Source organism: Penicillium taxi (assembly GCF_028828555.1).
Source record: "Penicillium taxi strain IBT 34144 chromosome Unknown utg000003l_segment0_segment0, whole genome shotgun sequence".
Lineage (NCBI taxonomy): Eukaryota > Fungi > Ascomycota > Eurotiomycetes > Eurotiales > Aspergillaceae > Penicillium > Penicillium taxi.
Genome location: NW_026643205.1, coordinates 181904 through 206707, shown reverse-complemented (window position 1 = coordinate 206707; position 24804 = coordinate 181904). Strand labels below are relative to the sequence as shown.

Below are 24804 nucleotides of genomic sequence, written 5' to 3'. Positions count from 1 at the left end.
GTCGAACCAGTGGTTCTTATCATAATGGGTTTATGTAGGAGTGAAGAGCGTCATCACTCCCACCATTTCCGGCGAGAAAATCTAGGGTCCGAAAAGGCGAAATCTCGGTATCGGCCTGACGGTGCCCAGCTCTGACAATGAGCATTTTAGTGAGGTAAAACGGCCGATTGATTGGACATATCTTCTTATATTATGACGTGCATATTGCAATTCGGGCGATCGTCTGATCTTAGTGTGTTGTTAGCTGCTCCATATCAGCCAATTATGGACTGTATAATCCAAATATAGCCATTCTCGGTCCACTTCTCTGACCAGTGAATGTTCAGAATGAGTACTTCTGATGGAAGGCCTAAAACCCTTGTCTTCTTGTGTTCTCGGAGGCTCGGGAATCGTAGAGATTTCCCAGTGGCGATAAGACTCGTAAGTACGATGAAGAACCTTGATGCGCTGTTGGTCTAGCCCTGTAGCAACTTCCAAGGTCCACTTGAATTTCTCGTCCATGGTTCAACTTCGCCAATGAGGACGAAAAGGCACGAGGGTACCTGACATCTGAATGCATGATCAGCATGGTAAAAGTTACTCCCCGGACCTTGGAAATGCCTCGCTTAGAGTCTCCCCTGAGTGGTTGGCATTGCCATGAAGTAGGTAGAAGTTGAATCTTAGTTTGGGTCGGGTATGGAGGCATTTCCATTTACCGCGTGAGTTTAACCAATGTCGGCGAAGTCCGCTGAAATATCTAGCGAATTAGGATTATTCATCATGATTCATGACTCGTTCATGATGTGGGCATCAATGATGGACGAGTGGGTTAAAGTCATGCTTAGTTCTACTTTCAGAAGCCTCAGGCACTAATATCATTAGAAACTAACAATCCACTTCGTAGTTGTGGACAAAGTTTTTTCTGCTATGAAGTTATTCAATTCTAAAAATCTAGAACAAATTTATTAAAGACTGGATTCAATCTAGGTATCTGCACTCAAGTAGTCGTGATGAATACGCTCAAAAATCAGAGTAGAGAACCTTGGAAATATTAAACAATATTCACATGATAATACTCCAGAATCATGCTTCATCGGCGCAGGTGTATGCGTCGTCATATCCTCAGGTTCTTGTGGTATCGTCGCAGCAAAGTTAGTATTCACATCTACCGGAATATGAGGAAAAGAAAGAATAGAAGCAAATCATCAAAAATATCAAACAAAAATAGCAGTCTCGCTATGAAACTCGGATCTCAGTGATGTTTATATTTCTAGAAAGAGCGTTAGCGCTTGTTCTGTTCAGGGGAGAAACAATTGTACTCACATCTTCCATTTTCCGCCTATTACTCGGGTCCAGCGTATTTCCGGCTCCTAGAAGAGTTTGCCCTAGAGCCTTCGAAACTCCAATCGCGGGTCGAAGAATCACCGTTGGGGCACGCTTCCACACGGCTTTGGCTGCCGCTTTGGCACTGCCACTCTCAACAACTTCTCCGGGGACAGCAACAATAGCATCGCGAGCTAAGAGAAGATCACGCTCAAGACCACTGAAGGCACCTCGGAGGCCCTGAACAACACCGATCGGTTGATCTGCATAGGGAGAAATCTTTTTGGCTTCTTCGTCATCGTCCCAGTCTTCATCGGGAGCGCCAGAGGCACCGGTCGGGGATGTGAGCATCTCTTCCGCACCCTGAAGGGCCGTCTGTGTTCCGATTGCCAGTTTGGCACCCATCTTAACAAGTTCACTGGATGTAGTCTTGGCAAATGCCAGAGCTCCCTTCTGGATGCTACGCACAATGCGCCCGTCTTTCTTATACTCGCGCATCGGGATGACAACGAGGTCCTTCACACCGCCTCCTACGTTGACAAGGGACCGTATTGGCGCTAAACCTGCAAGTACACCAGGAAGCTGGTTCCGTTTGACATCGGGCATCCAGATATCGTTAAGACTAACACCGAGACGATCGAAACCGGAAACTCCATAGATAATAACGTGTCGTAGAACCATATCGGCACCATCGAGCACGAAGAAGTTCATCATTTCCGTTGTACGGCCAGATCGGAGACCGGCATAATCCACTCTTTTGGGCTTAAAATCCAACTTCACCTGGATAGCATTCACCTCTACTCGTTGAAGGAACGGTATGTCTCCTGGAGTGCTGGGGACCTCGACAGATTCGTCTCGGAACTCAAAGAACCGGCTCATGAAGTCCAGGGCATCTTGATCAACAATCAAGCGAATGGGTAAGACCGTGGCCTAAATTCGTTGTTAGAAAAGCCATATTCGAGCAGAAACAGTTCTGCTTACCTTGAGAACAATCTCCGATGCAGCGAGCTCGGGAACAGGCTTTACGGTTAGGACTTCCAGATGAATCATGCTAGTGCCGCTCTCCCTCTCCCCAGCTTCATGCATGTAGGTTGCGAACTTCTTCCAAGTCGAGGTAGGCACGTGGTCAAATATCTCTAAATCTCTCACTCGCACATCTAGAGAGCTCTGGGTTTCCCCAGAGCCTGGTGGGAATGCGACCAAGTCGGCACAAACACCTCGGAGCTCAAAGGTCATTTTGTGGTGCTTGCTACGCCTGAGACGGAGATTCTTCTCCCGATCTGGTCTAGATCTACTAGGGCGACTAGTACCGCCGGTGATCGTAGTTGTTGTCGCGTAGCTTCCAGTCTCGCTGGCGAGGTCGTTGATGTCACGGTTGATTTCACGATGCAGCTCGCGTGGGTCCTTGTTCGCCGGAATGCCGATGTATATTGAATTGAAGAGGAAATCACCAATGACAGACTCCTCATCTTCTTCAGTCTCGGGTGAGGCACGAGCTCGTCGCTCGGTAGCCTTGATTTCAACATCGTTGACGGCTTTGGAGATGGTATCACGGGTACGTTGCCAGTCGTATCCATCAAAAAGATTCCAAATTATATGCATATCCCGGATTCTCACACGAAGAGGACTTCGCTGAAGCTTCTTGTCGTTAGTCAAGCCGTATGTATTGTAAGTGGAGTTCCAGCGATGAGCAGTCCCTCCAACAGCTGACTGTCTGGCGAAATGATCATCTTGAAAATCAAGCTCCGAGAGGCTGGACGAAACTTGATACTGGGAATGGAAGCTGTCCAGAGGGTCATTGGCGCCGGACGCTTGCAGATGCAGTTTTTCGTCATCAATCCCAGTTCCCTCTGGCCCCGGGTAGAAATCGCTAACATACTCAAGTTCATCGTTCAAGTCGTCCTCCAGAACTACATCCAGTGTATGATTGTCGCGCACTGACTGTGTAGGATTGGTCGTAAAGGCATCTCCTGTGAATGACGCAAGCATGTCTTGAATTGGCATGACCTCTGTTCGGTACTTGGCAATAACACTCGGGGGTGTGGGGGGCTGGAGTCCATTCAGTATGCTAATTAGTGTCTGCGTTGAATCTGCACACGTCTCAAGTATCAGGAGGTCATCTCTCAGTTCAACATCCAATGACTTTGTCCCGTCCTCGATGAGATGCATCATTTTGACAACGACCATTGCAGAGGAGATCGTCGTCACTGGTACATAGCCCTCATCTATATATGCTTGCACTTGACTGCTTTGGGTGGCAGCAGAGCTACGTTGACGGAGATTGTCCGCACTCCCTGCATTTCTCACGTCGTCAATGATCATGACAGACGCTTTTCTGATATCCAATGTGGCGTCTGAGGATTCATCGGCGTGCAAGGCACCGCTGAATTTGGCATTGGTGAGCACGAGTAGTCCCTTCGATTGTGAATTACGAGGATTGAGACCAAGAACACTATCTCTAAAAACAACTGCTAACTTCATCGGCTTGGGAGACCTCGATGTCTCTGATATTGGCGATGAAAATGATGACATCGCGGTCATCCGAGAGGAATGCTCTGCAATATTGGAAATGGAATTCGCCATCTCGTTGGCAATGTCGGTGCCCGTTGTATCACAACCCAGCCCAAGGAATGCCATGATGGAAGGTATCGTATACTCGATGCGAAGATGGTGCAGTTTAATCTTGAATGTGGGATCCATCTCATCTGGTATGAATCGAGCCATAAAAGCTGGTGGATGAGGTTGAGTTGAGCTTTGATCTTTACTAGGCAGTGAAGCCTCACCCATCAGCTCTTCATCTTCGTTGCGGTTGACATTCATTGTTCCTATCTGGGTAGCAAGGAGGGAAGGCATGCTGATATATCCGACCTCAACATTTGTAAGATGCGCATTGATATCACCAACCTCCCCTCTCATTTGAACATGAGCTTCAAAGTCGCGAATCAAGGTCAATGTAAGTAGGCCAGGGCGATCGTCCTCTGGTAGATATTTGGTCACATTAGACAAGCGACTCATTTCACTTCCCAGTGACGACAGAGGTGCCATGCCGCCGATGTTCGAAATTGTCGTCTTCATTCCTGCTACTGTCACTCGAAGAACAGAGCCCTGTCGTCTCTGCCGCAGAAGGGTGTCAAGCATTATATCGTCGTCATCGTCATACTTGTCCTGAGAAGGAGTTATCAAAGTCAGAAGACGATCCAAATCAACTTCCTTCGGCGTGAAAAGATGCTCAATGCGGATATTGGTCAAGGTAACTTTAGCAGGTGCAGCCACGAAGTTAGTGAGGGAATGGGGCCCACTCAAACGCGCTTTATCAATTTGTACACCAATCCCTTCAAATCGGCTGACCATTTTAACAGCAGTCGTAGTGAGCTTGAGATAGTGTGTTTCTCCGGTAACATCTAACACAATGCCACCGATTCGGGCATTGACCTTCAATGGAGCGGAAGAAGCATGATCTTTGTCTGATGCTGGAGCTGGGGTTTCAAAGTGAACACCTCGAGGGCGTTTTCTTGGAGGGATGGGTCCTCCTTTCATTGTGGAGGCAGACGATATGGAGCTTCCTAGCTCGATTATGGTGCTAAGACCACCAACCCAGCCCAGGACCTCCTCCAAACGCTGAATGTTCAGATTGAGATGAAGAGGAAGTGTGGTTACGTCAAGTTTGACTGATTCAGTGAACTTGGTCAACGTCAAAGAAATATCTTCTTGCGAGGGTGACATGACATCACGGGTAGATTCACGCATCTTCAATGATTCGTTGAACGATATCAAATCATCAGAGCCAAACCCAAATGCAACTTTGGCAATACCAATTTGAATTTGAGTTGCCTTCTCATTTACCGAAAGGTAAGTTTTCAAGCCTGATACTGTAGCTTTGAGGACAATGTCTTCTATGGAGGTGTACGGTGGTAGAGGAGATCCGGTACTCTCAAGAGAATGAGGTTGACCCGATAAGTGTTCAAGGAACTTAATGGAAATCTCACGAGCCGAAAGCTTGATGGAAAATTGAGTTGTTTGGTCTGAGGATGGCTGTCTCTGGGAGCGGGGAGTCTCAGCAGCACCCAATACCTGTGAGACCTTTTGACATGCTTTTGTCAAAAGCCAGCCGGTAGCTATGTCAAAGTGAATAGCCACAGAAAATACTTCAGCTTCTAGCTGGGTGAGATCGCTTTCAGGGTTATTTTGCTGCTGATTCAAACGATTCACCCCAGATAGGCGAGTGGATGCGAAGATTTCAGAGGCTAGAATATTTTCCTCAATCCGGGACTCGCCCAAGCCAGATGCAAGATTAACAGAGTCAATATCCGACTTATCCAGGCCAGTCGGAATTGAAGAGGGCTCGACACTTTGCTCACCAAGTGTTGATGGAAGCCAGATGAAGATCTTATCAATGTTGATAATTGGCTTTCTCATCTCGGATATTTTGTGTAGATAGGGAGATGAAGCAGCAGAAGCCCTTTCAGTCGCCGAGGCTTCGAATTGTGTTTGTTTTTCTTCCGTGCTTTGATGATCCCCAAAGTAGGTGTCTGATGGGACAGTCGATTTCGGTGTTGAGACCTCAGCCGCATTAGTAGAATTCGCGTTTTCTTTCTGGTCATGTTCCGCATCTCTGTCATGAAATGAGTCCCATGCTCCAGGCATGTTTGGCATAAAGCTCGCACCGGCACTCCGGCTAATAGCACTCATGTATAAGCTCTGTGCTTCATCATGAGAGAAAAATTTGGATTCGGTAAGGTGCGCATCCATTGCCGATGATGCCGAATCTTCACTGCCAGACTCAGAGGGCGGAGCAGATACAAGTGGGTTGTTTCCTGGGTCACTCATTTGTAGTGAAGAAATCCCTTCCTCTTGGCGATGGGAATATGGTATCGATGCTGCCATGTCAGCTGGTTCAAGCCCAAATTGGCTACCATGTTGTGAAATGTGAGTTCCAGTTCCAATAATGCCCCCTGATGAGTCTGCATTCTCGTGCTCTTCTATACTCTCGGCAGCATGCAATGAAGAATTGCCATCGGGTAATATCGCATGACTTTCTTCGATAGGATGCCGTTGAGGCTCAAAAAAGCTGGGCGTCTCGGCACCAAAGTCATCTAACTGGGTTTCTATCACCGAATCCAGATACCCAGGGTTATCTTCAAATGTGTGACCTAGAAGTTGTGAATCCTCCGAGTAGTGATGCGCTCTGTCCCCTATTTCTGAATCTGCATCCGAGAAACGCCCATCATGAGAGATAGCAGATGACTCCAATTCATGGTCAGCGATGCTTACCCGGCTAAGCTCCGGAAGAGGATCAAAGATTGTTGATTGAGTCATGCACATCGAATTCTCCGGACTTGGAGAATCCAGCGGGGGAGAATGATCTCTGCTTGTGGATTGGCTTTCTTTTGATCGCGTAGTCGTTGGTGATGCAGGCGCAGTGAAGTGCGAATAATTTGCGAAGACAGCCGGATCCGAGACTAGACCGGCGTTGAAATCAACAAGGCTAACAAGCCGCTTGCCTTCTTTGAATGGGAGAGATCCGTCTGAATTTGCTGTAAACCCAGAAACACCAAGTACCTCGACCTCACCCAGGGTCAAGAAGCCTGAAACAAGATCCGACTTGTATTCAGGCTGTTTCTTGGAAGGTCCATCCTGCTCAAGTTCCATATCGAGCCGTACAGAAACGTTCTTTATTTTAAGCTGCAGCCGATCCGCAACGCCTTTCAGAAACCCTGCAACGAAGCTGGGCAAAGACATTTCGCCCCCAAGCCCAAGTTCTTCTTCCTCTTCATCACCAAATGATGATGAATTTTGTAAGACATGTGATTGCGATGATATTGCGGCTTGTAGTTCCTCCTTTTCTTCACTCGGTTCAGATTCTAAGAACGACTCAGCAAGTCTCGTTGGTGTTGGCAGGATCTGTTCGTCCAGTGAGCCATGGACACCCATATAAGGTTGTTTTTCCGTCGAATTTTCATGTTTTCCATGTTTCGATACATAGTCTTCCGACAAGCATCGAACATGAACGTTGATACCGTCCGCCTCGCATATGATCCCGCTGCTGTAGATGTCGGCTGGGACAGTGAGGCGAAGAAAGTGGATCCGGGCACTAAGTAGTTCGAAGGTTTCCGGGAGGCTGAGGAGAGTTGCTAGTTTCTATTTCAAGTATACGCGTGAGAATCCATCAAGCCAGAGAGATTGGAGAGGCCGCGATGGCTACCCCACATTCTTTCTAAAAGTTAGGGGCTCAAGACTCACGTTCAACTTCAGGCCAATATCACGCAGTTCAACTGTGCTCCGCTGTCCCCATTGGATGCCCAAATTGTCTAGATCCAGGTCTTCTGTATCCACGACCCCCAAACGAGACAGGGCATATTTGAGGAGTCGCTTTTGAAAGAACGACGGTAAGAAGTAGGCCATTTCCGAGAGAGCACCGATCGCTCTGTCACTGGCTATTATTAAAGAGCAAACATTATAACAAAAAATCAAAGTCAGGAGAAGATAGAATTAGCAACCCCAGAGAAATGAGGGTTGGGAGATTAATGACGTGCGGAGCGGAGCCGTAAGAGCACCTGATAACTAAAGATAAGTAATAAGTGATCAGCCCAAGTCAGGTGTCTTTCCACACACCAACCACAACAACTACACCAACCGCCAGTTGTTACTCAATATTGGAGATTGCGCCTTGCCACTAATCCTCTTTGATACATAGTGACATACACCGCCTCACCTTTCAATTCTACTGTTAAAGTTTGAAGTTGCAATTTGTTTGCTTTGATTGTTTCTTGAGTATTTAGGCATTGTGGGGTCTTTCCTGGAAGTATCTTCAGGTACCGCAGCATCAGGGACTACTCTATAGAACTCGGGACCTTCCATTCTATCCCTCCTTTGGGATTTTCGGCATCAACTAGATCGCACAGTATGCCATTGCGTGCTATTCTAGGACAAGCCACAAGACCATTGCCCATGGAGAAAATTTTGTAATTCTGGAATAATCTGGGACCCTGGGAACTAATGGATCTATGAAGATCCAGCCTAGATCCTTAAGCCCTAAGTGAAAAGAAAACTGGCCCGCTTCTAGGCCATAGAGCAAAAGGAACAAACCCCGTTTTCCCTATTCTTAAGATAGCATCTTGATACAAGTCATAGGAGTATCCTGGTGGTAGTTTCCGTAATTATGGATCCTGCATACCAATTATATTAATAGCTTCCTTCGGCCCCTATCCGCCCTATAGAAGCATCCTTCAGTCTGATATCCCAGAAAGAAAAATCGGTTCATACTATAATATTATATAATCTTTGTCTCATTCCGAAGTGAAGTCATAACTTAAGAGTCGACTTAGGACACCAGGCTAGGAAGCAGCAGCCTTCATCACCCGGGCAGGTATATTCAAGGTAACAACAGGTTGATGATCATCTGGAACCTCTAAATTAGCTAACTTGGAATACGTTACCTCCAGATGCTTCTATCATATTCAACAATTTTCCTGGCCGTATATATCCAATCTCAAGCCTCCAATGTCGCAGCTTTGGTTATACCCGACTATACCTTGGACAACGGCACTCTTCACGATGGAGAAGAGCCCCTGGATCACATTTCTGCACGAGATAACGCAGTGAAGTTGTTATTCCAGGATACTGAGAACGATGAAATGAAGTTCATTTCGCAGCCTCTTGAAACCGAGTTAGATAAGCTTGAAGATTACACCTTTATGAATTTTGCTGGATCTGGAGTCACAGTATATGTCCATGACAGTGGCATCAATCTGCAACACGATGAGTTTACTCAATCATTCCCTGGGGTGCGAAAAGGCACCATTAGGTGGCTATATCCCTATAGGTCAATACTCGACCCCCCACCGACAACAGATCCATCTTGGCATGGAACCTGTGTCGCAGATAAGATAATAGGTCATAAATTCGGAGTGGCTAAGGGGGCTGATCTCCTTATGGTGCCGTGGATCGATTTACAAGACCGGGAATGGATGAAAGCAGGGTTGAGAGTTATCATCCACGATATCAAAGCGAAGAGGAGAATGAACTCAAATTTTGTGGCAGTTGTGAACTTCAGCTATTTAATTGGAACAGCAAATGATTTAGGTGACCAACTAGAGACTTACCGAGCTCTATATAAGGAGATATACGACTTGGACGTTGTTATGGTATTTGCTGCAGGGAATAATGGAGACTTTGGCCGGACTGAAGTGGACCAGTATCCTGCGCTCTTTGCTAAAGAATTACCGAACGTTATTGTCGTTGGGTCAGTTGATGTCAATGGTTACCCATCGAAGTTCACTAAGGGTGGATCCCTAGTGGATATCTCGGCTCCAGGAGCAGTTAACAGCAAAATTGGAATCGAGTGCGCTCATGGCACAGAGTCTAATACCGTGAGAGTAGAAGGCACTTCTTTTGCTGCGCCAACTGTTGCCGGGCTTGCAGCATATTTGATGTCGTTTGAATCCGCTTTACAAAAGCCAGGAACTGTGGCAAAGAACGTGAAAGCAAGAATTCTCAGACTGGGCAATATACGTGCGGTTGGGGATCTAGCGGGTGTGCCACCTAAGCTTGCTATTTGCAACTGGCTACAAGGATCGCCATGTTAAAGATCGAAACGACAATGTTGTTACTTTGGGACCTACTTAATTCTATGAGCAAGTCAAATTTCGATTATGCCGACTCAATGTCCTCAGATTCTTTATGCAAATTTTTAGATCATTACCTAGTGTAGTGGGGGACTAGGTCACCTGACATTAGTGGAGATTGTGTATTTAATCATTCAGTTGAGAGATTAGACCATCAGACTCCCTTTACCTTCTTGAGTTACCCCTTGGTTCTCCTTCCTTTCTCCCATACAGTCCCTAGAGGACGGACTTTGACTGCATCTACCATACTCCATGATTTAGCTAGGTTCCCAGACTAGCTAGGACGTCCCTGTTCCCTGTATCACTAGGTAGTGACTTTAGGGATTAAACCCCCACTAGCCTCCTTGATCATCCAAACCTCCACTCATTCGCAGATCTTGATCTTCTAACCAGACCACCATGCCGGAAGCCGACCATTATATCACCATCTCAGATCTCGGATGCTTCTGATGACTTGAGATCCTATTCGACTAATTGTTTCATCGGAGGAACCTTTGAATATCATTACTATACTCAAACGTCGGTACAGAGCAGGCGGACCGCGGACCGCGGGCCACCAGTGTAAATAAATTCGAAGGCACCAGCTTCACCAAGTGCAACAGGAAGTGCCTGGTCTTCCCCCAAGGTGCCGATTTACAATGGATCCAGCAGGTTGGTACAGCCAAATCTGCAGCTCAGCTTAACGTGTGATGTTGAGTTGATATGCACTTCAGGGGCCGCAAGAAAACTCGGCGATGATTTGACTCTTGTCAAAGTCAAACAAAGCATAGGGCTGGCTAAATGGAAGTGTTAGTGATGTATATGCAGTTGAAGAGGTGACTAGGTCGGTCTGATAGAACTTTGGAAATATCACTTGTAGGATTCGGCTCTGATTAAAGGAGACATTCTCATCAAATACTTATCAGTTTGCTTCATAGTGAAAACCTTAGAAGTGGCCTTCCCTGAAATAATCATTCTTGAAGAAACACTGAGAGTATAGGAGCACAGGCCAGGCGATCTAATCTAGTGCGATTGCTTGCGGGTCTTAGCTTGGAAGAAAATTGATCAATAATTAATTGAAAGTCGAGATATTGGAAAAACTTAAGAGTACTGTGTCCTTCTATTGTGTAATCCCCATTTTGTTCTATTCTTCACGCAGTATTACTGTTACTGTACATTGGCCATCATAAACAGATTACCCGAAAAGGGCTAAAGTGGTCCGCGTTCCGCGATCTTCTCTTTCTCTCTGCCCTTACTTCCAAGTTCCCAAGGTTGTCGCCTTGCTGCCTTGCTTCTCTTCATCCCACTCTTTTCATCATGCCCTAAAGTTCTTTCTTCATTTATTTCTCTCATTAATAACTTTCACTATGCAGCACTCTCAGTTAGCTCCGCTGCCATGCGACGTGCCCTTTCGCATTGTCAGCAAGACAATCGGCCAAGGAGCTTATGCCTGGTGAGTACTTATTGAACACTCCAATCATTTGTTCTCGAAATGAAGAAGCTGATAGATTGATTTTCCTTCAAGCATCAAAAAAGCCTGTCCCTTGGACTCGGACAATCCCGTCTTCGCCGTTAAGTATATCCACAAGGACTACGCCGCGCGACATGGAAAGATCAGTGCACGACAATTGCAGCTCGAAGTCACCGTTCATCGACACGTCACTGGCCATAATAATATTATAAGCTTCTATCAGACGGGCGAGGATGATATCTGGCGATGGATTGCGATGGAATTGGCCGAGGGTGGTGACCTTTTTGACAAGATCGAAGCTGACGAGGGTGTAGGAGAAGATGTCGCACATGTCTACTTCTCACAGCTTATCAGTGCTGTCAGCTTCATGCATTCCAAGGGTGTTGGACACCGAGATATTAAACCCGAGAACATGTTGCTCACCGGTGATGGAAATTTGAAAATTGCAGATTTCGGCTTGGCAGCACTGTTCGAATACAAGGGAACCAGGAAGCTATCTACCACATTCTGTGGCAGTCCACCATACATTGCACCAGAGGTCATTACCTGTAGTACTCGGGGCCATGCCAAGGGTTCAGGGTATTATCCACATTTGGTTGATATCTGGTCCTGCGGAATTGTCCTTTTTGTTCTCCTTGCAGGCAATACACCCTGGGACAGTCCCACCAATGACAGTTATGAATTTCACGAATACATCGCTACAAATGCAAGGACAACAGATGAATTGTGGCAGAAGCTACCTGCATCAACGTTGTCTCTACTGCGAGGTATGTTGACCATAGATCCCAAGGGTCGCTTCTCACTGGAGGATGTGCGAAGACATCCATGGTATACCCGGTCAAACAAATACCTTTCATCCGATGGTAAATTGAGAGACCCTATCAACCTTGCTACATCAATGTTCGAGTCATTGCACATCGACTTCAGTCAAGACCCCCTTCCACAGAGGCGCAGATGTGGCAGTCAAAGTGATATGGACCTGGACGGCGGCCATGAGGCATTTTCATCCACTCAGCCAGAGATGCTGGGAGGCGGTATGGTGATGGACTGGGACACGCCGTACGCGTCGGCTGAATTGTCCTCCACACAACCTGTGGGTAAGCCGTTTGCATTCCAGGATATTGTCATGGCAGGCCACTTTGAGGACGAGCCGTCCATGTCACAATTTTCACAACAGCCATCCGTACCTTTAAGCCGAACTCAGAATGCCCGGAAGTTCCAAGATATCATTCCCTCACGCACTATGACACGCTTCTACTCCGCCTGGGAACTCAAACTGCTTGTACCTTTGGTCTGTGAAGCTCTTCATCGGCTTGGCGTTCCAGTTCCCACGGTTTCTGCCGTACATAACGGGGATACTTCCGCTATGATTCGTGTCATTGCCAAAGATGGCCGGATGTGCCAACTTCAGGGTAAAATCCTCATTGAATGTGTCGCCGAGGGTGTATTTGAAGTGGAATTTGCCAAGATTAAGGGTGACCCCTTGGAATGGCGCCGATTCTTTAAAAAAGTGGCAATCCTTTGCAAGGAGGCCGTCTACATGCCTGATGAATGATGAGCCTGTTGCGGTCTTTAATACAGCGGTTCTTTTTTTTTTTTTTTTTTTACTTTTCGTTTTGATGATAAGTTATGACTTTCTAGTGCAGCGCCCGGGCGGGATTTTTATCCCTAGGCCGTTTCGATTTATTTTATACGGCGATATATCCTTGATTTTTATAGCTTCCGGGCTTCGAGGCATACTAAGATGCCATCACAGCCTTCAGATATGAACACATTTGAACGTACTCCCAAAGAGCAGAATCCATGGATTGAGTAGTCAATAAGTTCAAACAAGCAATATACCGAGACTGCGGAATTTGGATGGCTTGCACAGTTATTTGGGCACCTTTGAACCATATGAATATCATTCATTATTGTCGACTGTTTCGCCCCCACACCACGTGACCTCAGTGTAGATCGTGGGGAAGGTAAGCTTAAATCTCATCTCCACTCGCCGTCCTATTCTCATTTCTCCTTTCTCCTTCCATGTGCCCTTGATGCTACAGTATACTCTTTCCTCATGGAAAACCTTCCGGTAGAGATCCTTAACAAGATCATAGATTGTAAGCGCCGCCGAACCCCCCCCCCCCCCCCCCCCCCCATTTCACCGCTCCCGAACGCTGATTAGTTCGCGATAACCAGTTCTCACCCCGCGAGAGAAGGTGCAGCTACAATCTGTTTGCAAGAAGCTTTTCAGTCTCGGTCGAGATAATGCCCCATGGAAAATACACTGCTATGAGCAGTCATGGGCTGCTATACAAGCATCTCGCCCCTCAGGGCGGATATCGGAAAGCCTCACACATCCCACTGCAACTTTGAATATCCTTGGGCAAAATTCACTACGTGATCTTATTCAGCCCGTAGCTCCACAAGCAGGGGACAATGGTTTCGATAAGCTTCGGGGTTTGGCGCCTTGTGATTTGGCAAGGGCGGCAGCGGATTGGGATTCATCGATTGAGGGGGAGCATGTGGATTGGTATTCAGAATACATTGCTCGGCATGGTCCTGTGTCACTCTCATGGGTACAACATCCCACGATACAAGATGGCGAGAGTCGAGAGCGTATCCCTAATGATGTTAAGGGTATGGGACTTCTGAGAGACTGGACTGCTACGAGACAGAATAAGATTGTTGCACCTCTCGAAGATGGAAGTGTTTGCATTTGGGATCTGAATCATTCCCACAGTGCCGATTCACAATTGACCAGGGGGAGGATTGCTGGTATAAGTGAACCAAGTATACTTTTGGCTAACCACTCACGGCGAGACCACTGTGAAGGGGTAAATGTGGATTCTTTTCAACGAAGAGCCTATCTAGCCGTTGGAAACGTTCTCAATGAGGTCGACCTGGAGACTTTAAGGGTAATTTCTCAACAGCGCTATCCTTGGACAGTTTGGACTATGTCACAAGAGACCGATTACTCAGTACCACTGACCCTAGCTACTACTGTTAGCCTGCATATCTATGACTCAAGATTATCTGCGGTTGAAGAGGATGAGGCGATCAGTCTGCGATGCGAGGACTCTGTGTCTAAAATTCCAGAGTTGGGAATCTTCACTTATCCAGACTCACCACAAATTCGGCTCCAATCAAACGGGTTACCTCCTCATAGGATTCGCAGTCCAGGTCCATCTGAAAATGAAAACTATGCACCTCTCTTTCAACCTGGTCCTCTTTCTATTCTTCACCCGCCGGCCCCGCATGTAAACACCATTATTCTCGCAGGCCGCTTCCCTAGTATTCTTTGTTATGATCGCCGCTTCTTCCCCCGCCTCGAAAGTACTGTTCATTCCGGTGGCCGGTTATGCGGGCTTGCATCCGCTCCAGGACCGCAGTTTCCCTTCTCCGACTCAACTTATCCAACCACTCATAGTGTCGTGGCATGTGGCGAGTACAATGGACGAGGGTCTCTAGAGCTCTACAGTCTCGATTCATCATCCAAGGACTCCCAAAGTGACCCATTAGAGGGAACTTCGACCCTGGTTCCAGCTTATAATAATCGTCAAAGTGCAGCTAGCTCCAAATTGCTATCTGTGGCATCTCACGGGAATCGACTCGTGTACTCTGATCTCGATGGCAATATCAAATGGGCTGAGCGTAACGGCCGGTCAGAGGTCCGCCGCTGGAACATCAATAGTTATGACTCACCGCGTCCATTTCCCCGGCCTGGTGAGCCATCAACGATTGGAAGTTTTGGTGGTCAGACTTCTCAGTCAAATCAGGGCAGCGAGGTTGCACGTAAGATTCTTCCTACCGGAGGAAATCTTACTGGAGATGAACTTTTAATATGGACTGGAGAACGCATTGGTCGTGTCAAATTCTCCATTAGTGCTAGTTGTGAAACGGGCATAGAGGAAGAGGAAGACGACTGGTTCATGCATGCTGAGGTTGATGAAGAAACTCGAGAAGCAATGCGGCATAAGCAGCGCGATGATTGGGAGAAGGAGCAGAGATATATCGAGACAATGCGCCGAGCTCTCGCGAGACAAGCTGATGAAGTACGATGGATGGGGACATACTGATAGATTTTTAAATATTTGATTTCTTTTTGTTGAGCGAAGCGAGACTGATAATTATACCGGCATCTTGATATGGGAACCTTGGAACAGATAGATACTGAATATCTAGAGCATACATATTACAGCCGAACTGTATCATACGGTAGATTTCGCCATCTTCCAAGGAATATTAAAGATTGCAATATCCCGTATTAGGCCAAGAACAACGAAACCCCGAGGCCGACATCCGAGCACCGAGCACCGAGATACTGCCATCTGCCACCGCCGGCCCCCCGCGATCGCGACATGCCCGTGACAAATGCACTTGTAAGCGTTAGCTTAGTGATTACGGCCAACTTCCGCTGTAAACTTTCTAGAACAGTCTTCGTCTTCCTTCTGATTTAATTCCACTTCGTCAGTTTTTCTTGCTTTTAATTTCGAAATTTGTCTTGTGAGAAGCATAAAGAACGCTTATAAGCCATACACACTGCCCGAGATGCCTTCCCCCACAGACCCTGTGCATCAATTTAACTCAATTGAGGACACAATTGCGGCATTTAGTGAGTTCCAACCTCAATCGAAGTTCTCCATCTCTATACTGCAGCATTGGACTTCATGCAGACTTCGCTATCGATTTCACTACTAACAGTGACTCACCATAGAGGATGGTGAATTCATTATTGTTCTTGATTCACAAGACCGAGAGAATGAGGGTGATCTTATAATTGCAGCCGAAGCAATTACAGCAGCTCAGATGGCATTTTTGGTGCGCCATACAAGGTTAGTACGCCAATCTACCTTTCGTGCGGGAAAATCGGTGCAAGAAAATGTGCCTCCTCTTCAAGCTTATCGATTTCTGATCATGTCAATTTTCCTGTAGCGGATTAATTTGTGCACCAATTACCCCAGAGATAGCCACTCGTCTGGCATTACCTCAAATGGTGGCCACAAACGAGGACCCCAAATGTACCGCCTACACCATTACAATTGACTCCAGTGACGATTCCGTGACAACTGGAATCTCTGCGCAAGACCGTGCACTCACATGTCGCACCCTGGCCTCAAAGGACGCTCATCCTGATTCCTTCCGCAGACCAGGTCACATTATTCCGTTGCAAGCACGCCCTGGTGGTGTCCGCGAGCGCAATGGCCATACTGAGGCTGGTGTGGAGTTCTGTCGGCTTACTGGAAAGGTGCAAGCTGCTGTTATTGCCGAGCTGGTTGAAGGTGGTGACGTTGTTGAGGGTGTTGCGGAGATTCAGGGAAATAACGGAATGATGCGCCGGGATGCGTGTCTTGCCTTTGGGAAACGTTGGGGCATTAAGGTGTGTACTATTGAGGATCTAGTCGATTACCTGGAAAAAACCGAAGGGACTGGATCTGCTACGAATGGGCGGCAATGATTTGGTCTCTGCTCTTTTTGGTGTGTATACTCAATTTGATCTTTCCGCTGTACATCATGGATATCTTTATATGAATTGACAAAAGTCGTTCGATTTTGACCGAATGGTGAATCAAGAATTCAACTCTGATACGGGCTGGATTTGAATGTAAGAGATACCTAGGTACCCAGGTAACCTTGGCTCGACCATATTGCTACTAGTATCATCCAATAAAGGACGGCTATGTACTGAATACTTATGAACATGGGATATTCTGTTATTGCGTATCCCGTAGAATTAGAGGCCTTTCCAAGTCTCTTACGGGACACTAGCAAGCAGAAACTACTGAGAAATACACGAGCCAGAGATTAAATGAGTTAGGTAATCATTGAGGTCTGTGAGACGTTGGCGTATTGGTCATCTTTCTACTCTATTTAATAGACTATAGAAGAATGTAAGAAGACGGGGGCTTGGATTAGGTTATCGTTAGATAACTTAATTTAGGGAATTTGAGAAATAGAAAGGACAGCGAAATAGAACGCTCGCTTGTTTATGGAGATGGCACCTCGAGATAGCGCCTCCTGCTTGCCTCGTAGTCTTCTTGCATGTAGTTCCTTACCGCTTTAAGTGTGAGTAGTCTCGCAAGATACCCGTCATATGAGTATTGGTTGTCTTCCCACTGCGCCGGGGCTTCTTGACCTTCTTCGACTCCATCCGCGGACGTGGTTTAATCACCTTGTTCTTGTTTGTGGGTGTAATACCGGCTCGTTCCAACTCTTCTTTGACAGCCTGCACATCTGGAATCTTGATTTTATCCCAAATCTGTTTGAACTCGTCGTCGAAATGCTCGATAAGAGAAGGATCATTCGCCCAGATCATTTTAGCATGATCATCCTTCTTATTTCGAGTCACGAGCAGCTTGCCCTCCTTTTCCATCTGATTGATGGTTTCCTCAACATTCGGCCAACCCTCCCGAAGTTCACGTACACTCATACCAGCTGCAGTAGTCTGAGCCTGTAGTTTTTGAAGCAGTTGTTCAGCGGTGCGAACGTTGTGAGGGGGGCGAAATCTGAAGGTGCCTTCATCGTTCGCGCCGCTGGGGTCGTATTCGACCTTCTCGTGCATCTGCAAGATGCTTCTAAGGGCCTGAACGTACCCTTGATCATGCGCGCGGTGTTGGAGGGACAAATAAGATACGATATCCGCAAACTTGAGAGCCACACCCTTAGACTTCATGTGTTCGATAGCAAAAAGGACCTGAGTCATGATATCCTTGCCAGTTCCCGTGTTGGCCGGCTGAGAGTAAACGATGTCAACATCATGTCTCTTTTTCTTGTGTTCGCTGGACGACGAAGGAGTTGGCACAGATGAGGGTACCTGCGAACTGCTGCCAGAGAGTGGGTTATTGTTAACCACTCGACGCTGTTGAGGCATGCGGTTTGCCGACTCCACGACGCTCGCTGTGAAGCTTTTGAGCTCTTTTTGAAGGTACGACATGATTATTGAGACCAAGTTCCGCACTGGAGGTTAGAGGGTGAAAGTAAGCGAACGGAGGTGTTGCTGGCTGTCGCGTACGAGCTGGAAGCTCTGTCTTTTTAAACAGCTCAGGTCATAGGAGATGCGGCGAAGGAAAAGGTCGCACAGGGACAAGGGTTTAATCAAAGAAATTAATTAGAAGGTGAGAGATTAATTACTCTGCCTCGAGTGTTCAGAAGTCGAAGTGAAACCAAAAGTCGAAGTACAAGAGATTGGATGGTCGGTCATGTGACTTCTATTGTCTGCGATGAAAGCGTGCCAAAGCGTGTTCCGCGCTTTGGAATCTCTCAACTCCCCATTGTCTCCCCCATCAAATCCCCTTTGTCGCTTGCTTTAATTTTGCGACACTACATTCTTTTGGCCAACTCGCCATGTCATAGGGCTGTCTTGCCTGCGCTGTGTACCTCTCTGAGCTATACAAATTGCGCGTCAGTCTTTACGGACTGAGCTTCGCTTGAGCTTCGCATCACCATCCACACCTCCAACTACTCGTTATTTGCGGCAATTCCCCCATCATGGCAGACACCGCCATCGACCTCCCTTATTTGTCTTCTCATTTCTCCATCCCGGAGACAACACTTTCTACCCTCACCCAAGCTCCAACCATTGAGCTTGTTAATCAAGTTTTGAATTCGATCGCAGCCAAGGCAAACGAGTTTGACAACCTCAAGTCCGATAAACTTCGCCTTGAAGTAGAGCTCGAAAATGCGGTTCGCAGTAACGAATCAAAGACCAAGGTCTTGAAAAAAACGGTGGAAAAGGGACATTCTGAAGTAGAAGAACTGAGGAAGAAGTTGCATGAGTCAGGTAAGTATATTTTGAAAAAACAGCACTTCTTTCTTGCTTTAACATTCAACAGAGAATACGCGATCCACCCTTGAATCCGAGATTTCAAACCTCAAATCGTCAACGACCACCAACGAAACTGAAGTGAGCTCACTCAAATCCCGCATTACGTCCCTTGAGGCATCGAATCGAGAAACCCTTGCTCTACTTGAGTCAAAGTCTGCGGCTTATGATCAATTGGCGGAAGAATTATCAACCCAGCACAAGAAGACTCTCGAGTTGCGCCGCGAACTGTCGACCGCTGAGCAGAACCTCCAAAATGCAAACTCTGCTGCTGGTAGTGCACGTTTCCGGGAGCAGAGCCTTCAACAGGAGCTAGATCTCACCAAGAAAAACAACGAATGGTTCGACGCCGAGCTGAAGACCAAGAGCGCCGAGCATATCAAGTTCCGCAAGGAGAAGAGTGCACGGATCGCTCAGCTACAACGTGAAAACGAAGAGGCAAACGCCACGATTGATTCTCTCCGGCGTAGCGAAAATTCTCTCAAGAGTCGTCTGGACGAAACTGAACAGCGCTTCGAGGAGTCGATTGCCGCCAACAGTCAGCTGAAGGAAGATCTTATCCAAGCTACCGAGTCCTTCCGCATTGAACTCGATAGTTCCAACAGACTAGCCGAGCTGCAGGGATCTTCCGCCGAAACTGCAAAGCAACGTGTTCAGGAATGTCAGCTCGAACTTCAAAAGGCGAAAGACCATGCCGCCGAGGTGATCTCACGCTTGCGTGTCGAAATTGAAACCGAGAACTCTGACAAGCAGGCTGCCGAACGTCGCGTGGCCGAGCTTGAAGTAGCCGTGGGTCAACTCGAATCCGAACGCGGGCGGCATAGGTCTATGAGTCCTGCTCGATCTTTGAACGGACTCGGGCCAAGCACTCCCATGCGCCCAGGAACACCAGGAAGCACGTCTACCCCTCGGGCCATTCGCACTAAGAATGGTCTTACTTTCACCCAGATGTACACCGAATACGAGCGCATGCGTGATATTCTGGCCGCCGAGCAACGTACCAGCCAAGAATTACGAACTGCCCTCGACGAGATGATGCAGGAACTTGAATCAAGCAAGCCAGAGATTGATGAGCTACGTGCGGATCATGCCCGTCTAGAGGAAGCAATCGTGGACATGTCTGGTATCTTGGAAGCTGCCGGAAAAGAACGAGACAGCGCCATAAAGGAGTCGCGCAAATGGCAGGGTCAGGTCGAGGGCCTCACCCGCGAAGGTGTTATTCTTCGCCAGCAGCTTCGTGATTTGAGCACTCAAGTCAAGGTTCTCGTTCTGGAAGTGGCTATTACGAAGAAGGGTGAAGATTATGACCGTGAAGAACTTGAGAAGATCGCTCGTAATGAAATCGAAGATTCTGCCGCTGAATTAAGCGAAACTGGCCGTTTCATTACCCGGAACCTTACTGCTTTCAAGGATCTCCACGAGCTTCAAGAGCAAAACATCACTCTTCGACGCATGATTCGTGAACTGAGCGATAAGCTGGAAGGTGATGAAACTCGTGCCAAGGACGCAGTCCGACAACAAGAAGCCGAAGAACTTAAGGACCTCAGGATTCGTGTGCAAACTTATCGTGACGAGATTGCCAACCTTCTTGCGCAATCGAAGAGTTACGTTAAGGAGCGTGATACCTTCCGTAGCATGCTAACTCATAGGCGGCAAACCATTGGCGAGGCATCAATATTTTCGCAGTCTGTTCCACTTGGTGCAGTTCCTGCAGGTGCCCCTGATGGGCAGTCGAACAACAACACAGATTACGCGGAACTGCTTCGCAAGTTGCAGGCGCACTTTGACTCATATCGTGAGGAGACATCAACCGACCACACAGCTCTTCGACAGCAGGTTAATGAGCTTTCGCGGAAGAACAGTGAACTGCAAAGCGAAATCAGCCGTTCAAGCAGTCAACTTGCGGCTGCTACTCAACGTGCTGAACTTCTTCAGAACAATTTCAGCATGCTCAAGAGTGAGAACGGCGATCTCCACAAGCGCTTTACTACTCTCTTTGAAAATGCCAATCGCCAGGAACTCCGTACACAACAAGCTGCCGAGGATCTAGTCGAAGCCAAGGGCCTTGTTGAGAGTCTGCAGAGAGAGACTGCAAACCTGAAGGCCGAAAAAGATCTTTGGAAAAGCATTGAGAAACGCTTGGTTGAGGACTTGGAGAATCTCCGAAATGAGCGCAACCGACTTGACTCATTGAATGCAAACTTGCAAACTCTTCAGAACGAGCGTGAGCATACTGAAGCCGAAAATCGTCGCCGCCTTCAGTCCAGTGTTGAATCCCTCGAATCGGAGCTACAATCGACTAAACGAAAGCTCAGTAACGAGGTCGAGGATTCGAAGAAGGCAACTATGCGCCGGGAGTATGAACACCAACAGAGTCAGAAGCGTATCGACGATCTGGTTGCTAGCCTGGGCTCCGTACGGGAGGAATTGGTCGCGATAAAGACTACGCGCGATCACCTTCAGTCCCGTGTTGATGAACTTGCTGTTGAACTCAAGAGTGCCGAGGAACGTATTCAGGTTCTTCAGTCACGCCCAGCTGTTTCTGCCGCTTGGACTGATATTCCTACTGTTGCCCAAAGCTCGGAAGATTCCAGCGGGCTGACTAGAGAACAGGAACTCGCCATTGAAGTGTCGGAACTCAAGCGTGACTTAGACCTAGCGAAGGGTGAACTTGCGCATGCTAAAGAACGTGTTGAAGAATACCAAGCCATCAGCCAATCCACAGAGGAGCGTATGGAATCTGAGTCTGAGACACATGCACAATACCGCGATGAGACAGATCTTCTTATCGAAGAGAAGAACAAGACAATCAATGATCTCGAGTCTCGGGTTGAAGAAATCTCCGCTGAGCTTGCAGCTACAAACACAGAGGTTTCCAAGCTCCGCGACGAGCAAGGCGAAGCCACACGTCACGTCGAGGAGCAGAAAGCTATCCTCCAGTCAGAAATCACTCGATTGAAGGATGAGAATGAGCGATATATCACCACCGCCCAATTCCACCAGGATGACTTGAAAGCACAGGCTGAGATCGCCCAGCACGCCCAGCAAAACTACGAGAGCGAGCTTGTGAAGCATGCCGAGGCTGCAAAGAATGTTCAGACTGTTCGTACTGAAGCTCATCAGTTGAAACTTGAGGTGACTGAGCTCCGCGCCCAGTCAGAGAATTACAAAAAAGATCTGGCCCAAAAAGAGGAGAGCTGGGTCGAACAGCGTGCCAGATACGAGGGCGAGCTCACCGAGTTGCATAAGCGCCGGGAAGAAGTCATTCATCAAAACACTGTGCTTCACTCCCAACTTGAGAACATTACCTCTCAGATCTCATCTCTACAACGTGATCGTGCTGCCAATTATCATGAAAACGATGAACAGGAAGGCGAGCAATCAGCACCAAACCTGGAGGGTCTTCAAGAAGTCATCAAATTCTTGCGTCGTGAGAAAGAGATTGTGGAAGTTCAATATCATCTTTCTACCCAAGAGGGCAAGCGACTTCGCCAGCAGCTAGACTACACTCAGGCACAACTGGACGAAACCCGTCTCAAACTTGAGCAGCAACGTCGTGCCGCTGCCGACAATGAGCACAACACCCTCAACCACAACAAGCTCTTGGAAACCCTCAACGAGCTCAATCTGTTCCGGGAGAGTAGTGTTACACTTCGCAACCAGGTGAAGCAGGCAGAAAGCGCTCTAGCTGAGAAGTCGGCTCGCGTGGATGAATTACTTCAACAAATTGAGCCCCTTGAGACTCGAATTCATGAATTGGAGAACAACTTGGAGGCCAAAGATGGCGAGATGCAATTACTGCAGGCTGACCGGGACCGCTATCAGCAGCGCATTCAAAACATTCTTCAGAAGTACGATCGAGTCGATCCAGCGGAGATGGAAGGACTCAAAGAAAAGCTCAGTACTCTTGAAAAGGAGCGTGATGAGGCCAAGTCTTCTGTGGAGACCCTTCAAACCAGCGCCACAGCCTTTGAAGAGCAAGCCAAAAACGCTGAGGCTCGTCTTAGTGATCTCCGCAATAAACTTACTGAACAGTTCAAGGCGCGATCTAAGGAGCTTTCTTCGCAAATCAGGGCTCAGAAACTGGAGCTCAGTGGGGTAGTGGAAGAGAAAGAGGCCATTCAGGAAGAGCTCAAGGCAACTAAGATCGAACTGGAGGGCTTGAAGGCGAAGTTTGCCAATTCTTCCACTGGAGCAACTCCAGCACCCGTGAACTCGACACCTGCTTCCCAATTCCCTGCTACGACAGCTCAAGTTGCCCCTGGTGACGAGCTGAAGATCAAGCAGCTCGAGGAGAAAATTCAGCATCTCGAGGCCACCATTGTTGAGAAGGATGCTCTGTATGCTGCAAAGGATGCAGAACACGAAGCGAAAATTAAGGAACAAGCGGTCCAGTTCCAAGAAACTTTGAAGGCTAAGATGCTTGAGATCAATGCTGCTCGACAGGAGCAAGAGAAGGGACCTGCTGGTGAACAGCATACTGTTGCTCCTAGTGCAGCTACCGATCAAGTTCCCGCGACACCTTCCAAGACCGGTGTTACTTTACCCGAGCTGTCTGATGCTCAGGTACGTGAGCTTGTCTCTAGGAGCGAGGTCGTCAAAAACATTGTTCGCCAAAACATCCGGACCATGGTGGCAAGAGAGCGTGAAAAGGACAAGCAGGAGGCTCGGACTGCAAACGGTGACACAGCCACTTTGGAGGCCAATTTCAATCTAGAGAGAGAGGCTTTGAAAAAGAGTCACGAGGCAGAGCTGGGTGAGAAAGTCAAGTCTGCTGTTGAGCTTAATGATAAAAAGTATGCCGCTCGGCTCAGTATGAACGAAACTCGATTCAAGTCTGCGCAAGCCAAGATCGAGGTTGTTCAGAAGGCGGCTCAGGAGACTCCACAGCAGCCCGTTGTGGAAGTGTGGGAAATTGCCAAGGCAGCAAAACCTGCTGCGGTTAGCAAGCCAGCCGCTTCGTCTTCCTCAGCACCAGCTCCAGCTGCAGTTCAACAGGTACCAGTCGCACCAGCTCCAGCGCCCACTCCAGCGCCCACTCCAGCCCCGGTTGCCACGGCCGTGGAGCAACCCGCTGCGAGTGGACAACAAGCTACCCAATCTCAATCTGCCCCAGTGACAAACAACAGTCCTTTTGGTCAGGTTCAGCAAAATGATCAGAACAAACCAGTCTCGTCGCTGCCCGTCAAGCCCCCGACTAGCAACGCACCGGGTATGCTACGAGCTCTACAGTCCGGACTTCCAACGAGGGGAGGCCGCGGCGGCCGCGGTGGTCAACAAACCCAGTTAGGACATGAGCAAGTCAACCAGCAGCTCCAAAATCAACAGCAGTCGCAACAGGGCCAGGGTCAAGGCCAGGCTCAGCGTGGGTCAGGTCTTCCTCGAGGCCGCGGTGGACGTGGTGGCCAGGGCCGGGGACAGAACGTTGCCAATGCGCAACAGCAAAACCAACACCAGAATCAGAACCAAGCCAGCCCTACCAATCGTGGAGGCCTAAATGTCCAAGCTAAGCAATTCGTGCCAGGGGGCAAACGAACTCGTGAGGAGGGCGAGGTTGCCCAGGATGGCGGCAGTGCTGGAAAGCGGATGCGCGGAGGAGGTCAAACTCGAGGAGCTTGAAGGGG

General features: G+C 48.0%; 7 protein-coding genes across 7 annotated transcripts; 5 read left to right on the top strand and 2 right to left on the bottom strand.

Moving 5' to 3' along the window:
- Positions 1 to 1231: 1231 nt before the first annotated feature.
- On the bottom strand, positions 1232 to 7704 carry atg2 (uncharacterized protein; the record flags this gene model as incomplete). The annotated part of the gene is made up of 4 exons (XM_057206213.1): positions 1232 to 1249; positions 1303 to 2232; positions 2284 to 7440; positions 7543 to 7704. The coding sequence occupies 4 exons, from the start codon at positions 7702 to 7704 to the stop codon at positions 1232 to 1234; spliced, it is 6267 nt and encodes a 2088-aa protein (XP_057063893.1).
- Positions 7705 to 8744: 1040 nt separating this feature from the next.
- Positions 8745 to 9887, top strand: N7495_003561 (uncharacterized protein; the record flags this gene model as incomplete). Its single annotated transcript, XM_057206212.1, has 1 exon — positions 8745 to 9887. The coding sequence occupies one exon, from the start codon at positions 8745 to 8747 to the stop codon at positions 9885 to 9887; it is 1143 nt and encodes a 380-aa protein (XP_057063892.1).
- A 1385-nt stretch (positions 9888 to 11272) lies between these two features.
- On the top strand, positions 11273 to 12931 carry N7495_003560 (uncharacterized protein; the record flags this gene model as incomplete). The annotated part of the gene is made up of 2 exons (XM_057206211.1): positions 11273 to 11358; positions 11431 to 12931. 2 exons carry the CDS (start codon positions 11273 to 11275, stop codon positions 12929 to 12931), a joined length of 1587 nt encoding a protein of 528 aa, XP_057063891.1.
- A 504-nt stretch (positions 12932 to 13435) lies between these two features.
- On the top strand, positions 13436 to 15437 carry N7495_003559 (uncharacterized protein; the record flags this gene model as incomplete). Its single annotated transcript, XM_057206210.1, has 2 exons — positions 13436 to 13478; positions 13558 to 15437. 2 exons carry the CDS (start codon positions 13436 to 13438, stop codon positions 15435 to 15437), a joined length of 1923 nt encoding a protein of 640 aa, XP_057063890.1.
- Positions 15438 to 15909: 472 nt separating this feature from the next.
- N7495_003558 (3,4-dihydroxy-2-butanone-4-phosphate synthase RIB3) lies at positions 15910 to 16816 on the top strand (the record flags this gene model as incomplete). The annotated part of the gene is made up of 3 exons (XM_057206209.1): positions 15910 to 15973; positions 16076 to 16193; positions 16294 to 16816. The coding sequence occupies 3 exons, from the start codon at positions 15910 to 15912 to the stop codon at positions 16814 to 16816; spliced, it is 705 nt and encodes a 234-aa protein (XP_057063889.1).
- Positions 16817 to 17410: 594 nt separating this feature from the next.
- N7495_003557 (transcription factor TFIIE subunit TFA2) lies at positions 17411 to 18292 on the bottom strand (the record flags this gene model as incomplete). Its single annotated transcript, XM_057206208.1, has 1 exon — positions 17411 to 18292. The coding sequence occupies one exon, from the start codon at positions 18290 to 18292 to the stop codon at positions 17411 to 17413; it is 882 nt and encodes a 293-aa protein (XP_057063888.1).
- A 554-nt stretch (positions 18293 to 18846) lies between these two features.
- Positions 18847 to 24799, top strand: N7495_003556 (putative filament-forming protein (Tpr/p270); the record flags this gene model as incomplete). Its single annotated transcript, XM_057206207.1, has 2 exons — positions 18847 to 19138; positions 19191 to 24799. 2 exons carry the CDS (start codon positions 18847 to 18849, stop codon positions 24797 to 24799), a joined length of 5901 nt encoding a protein of 1966 aa, XP_057063887.1.
- Positions 24800 to 24804: the final 5 nt, after the last annotated feature.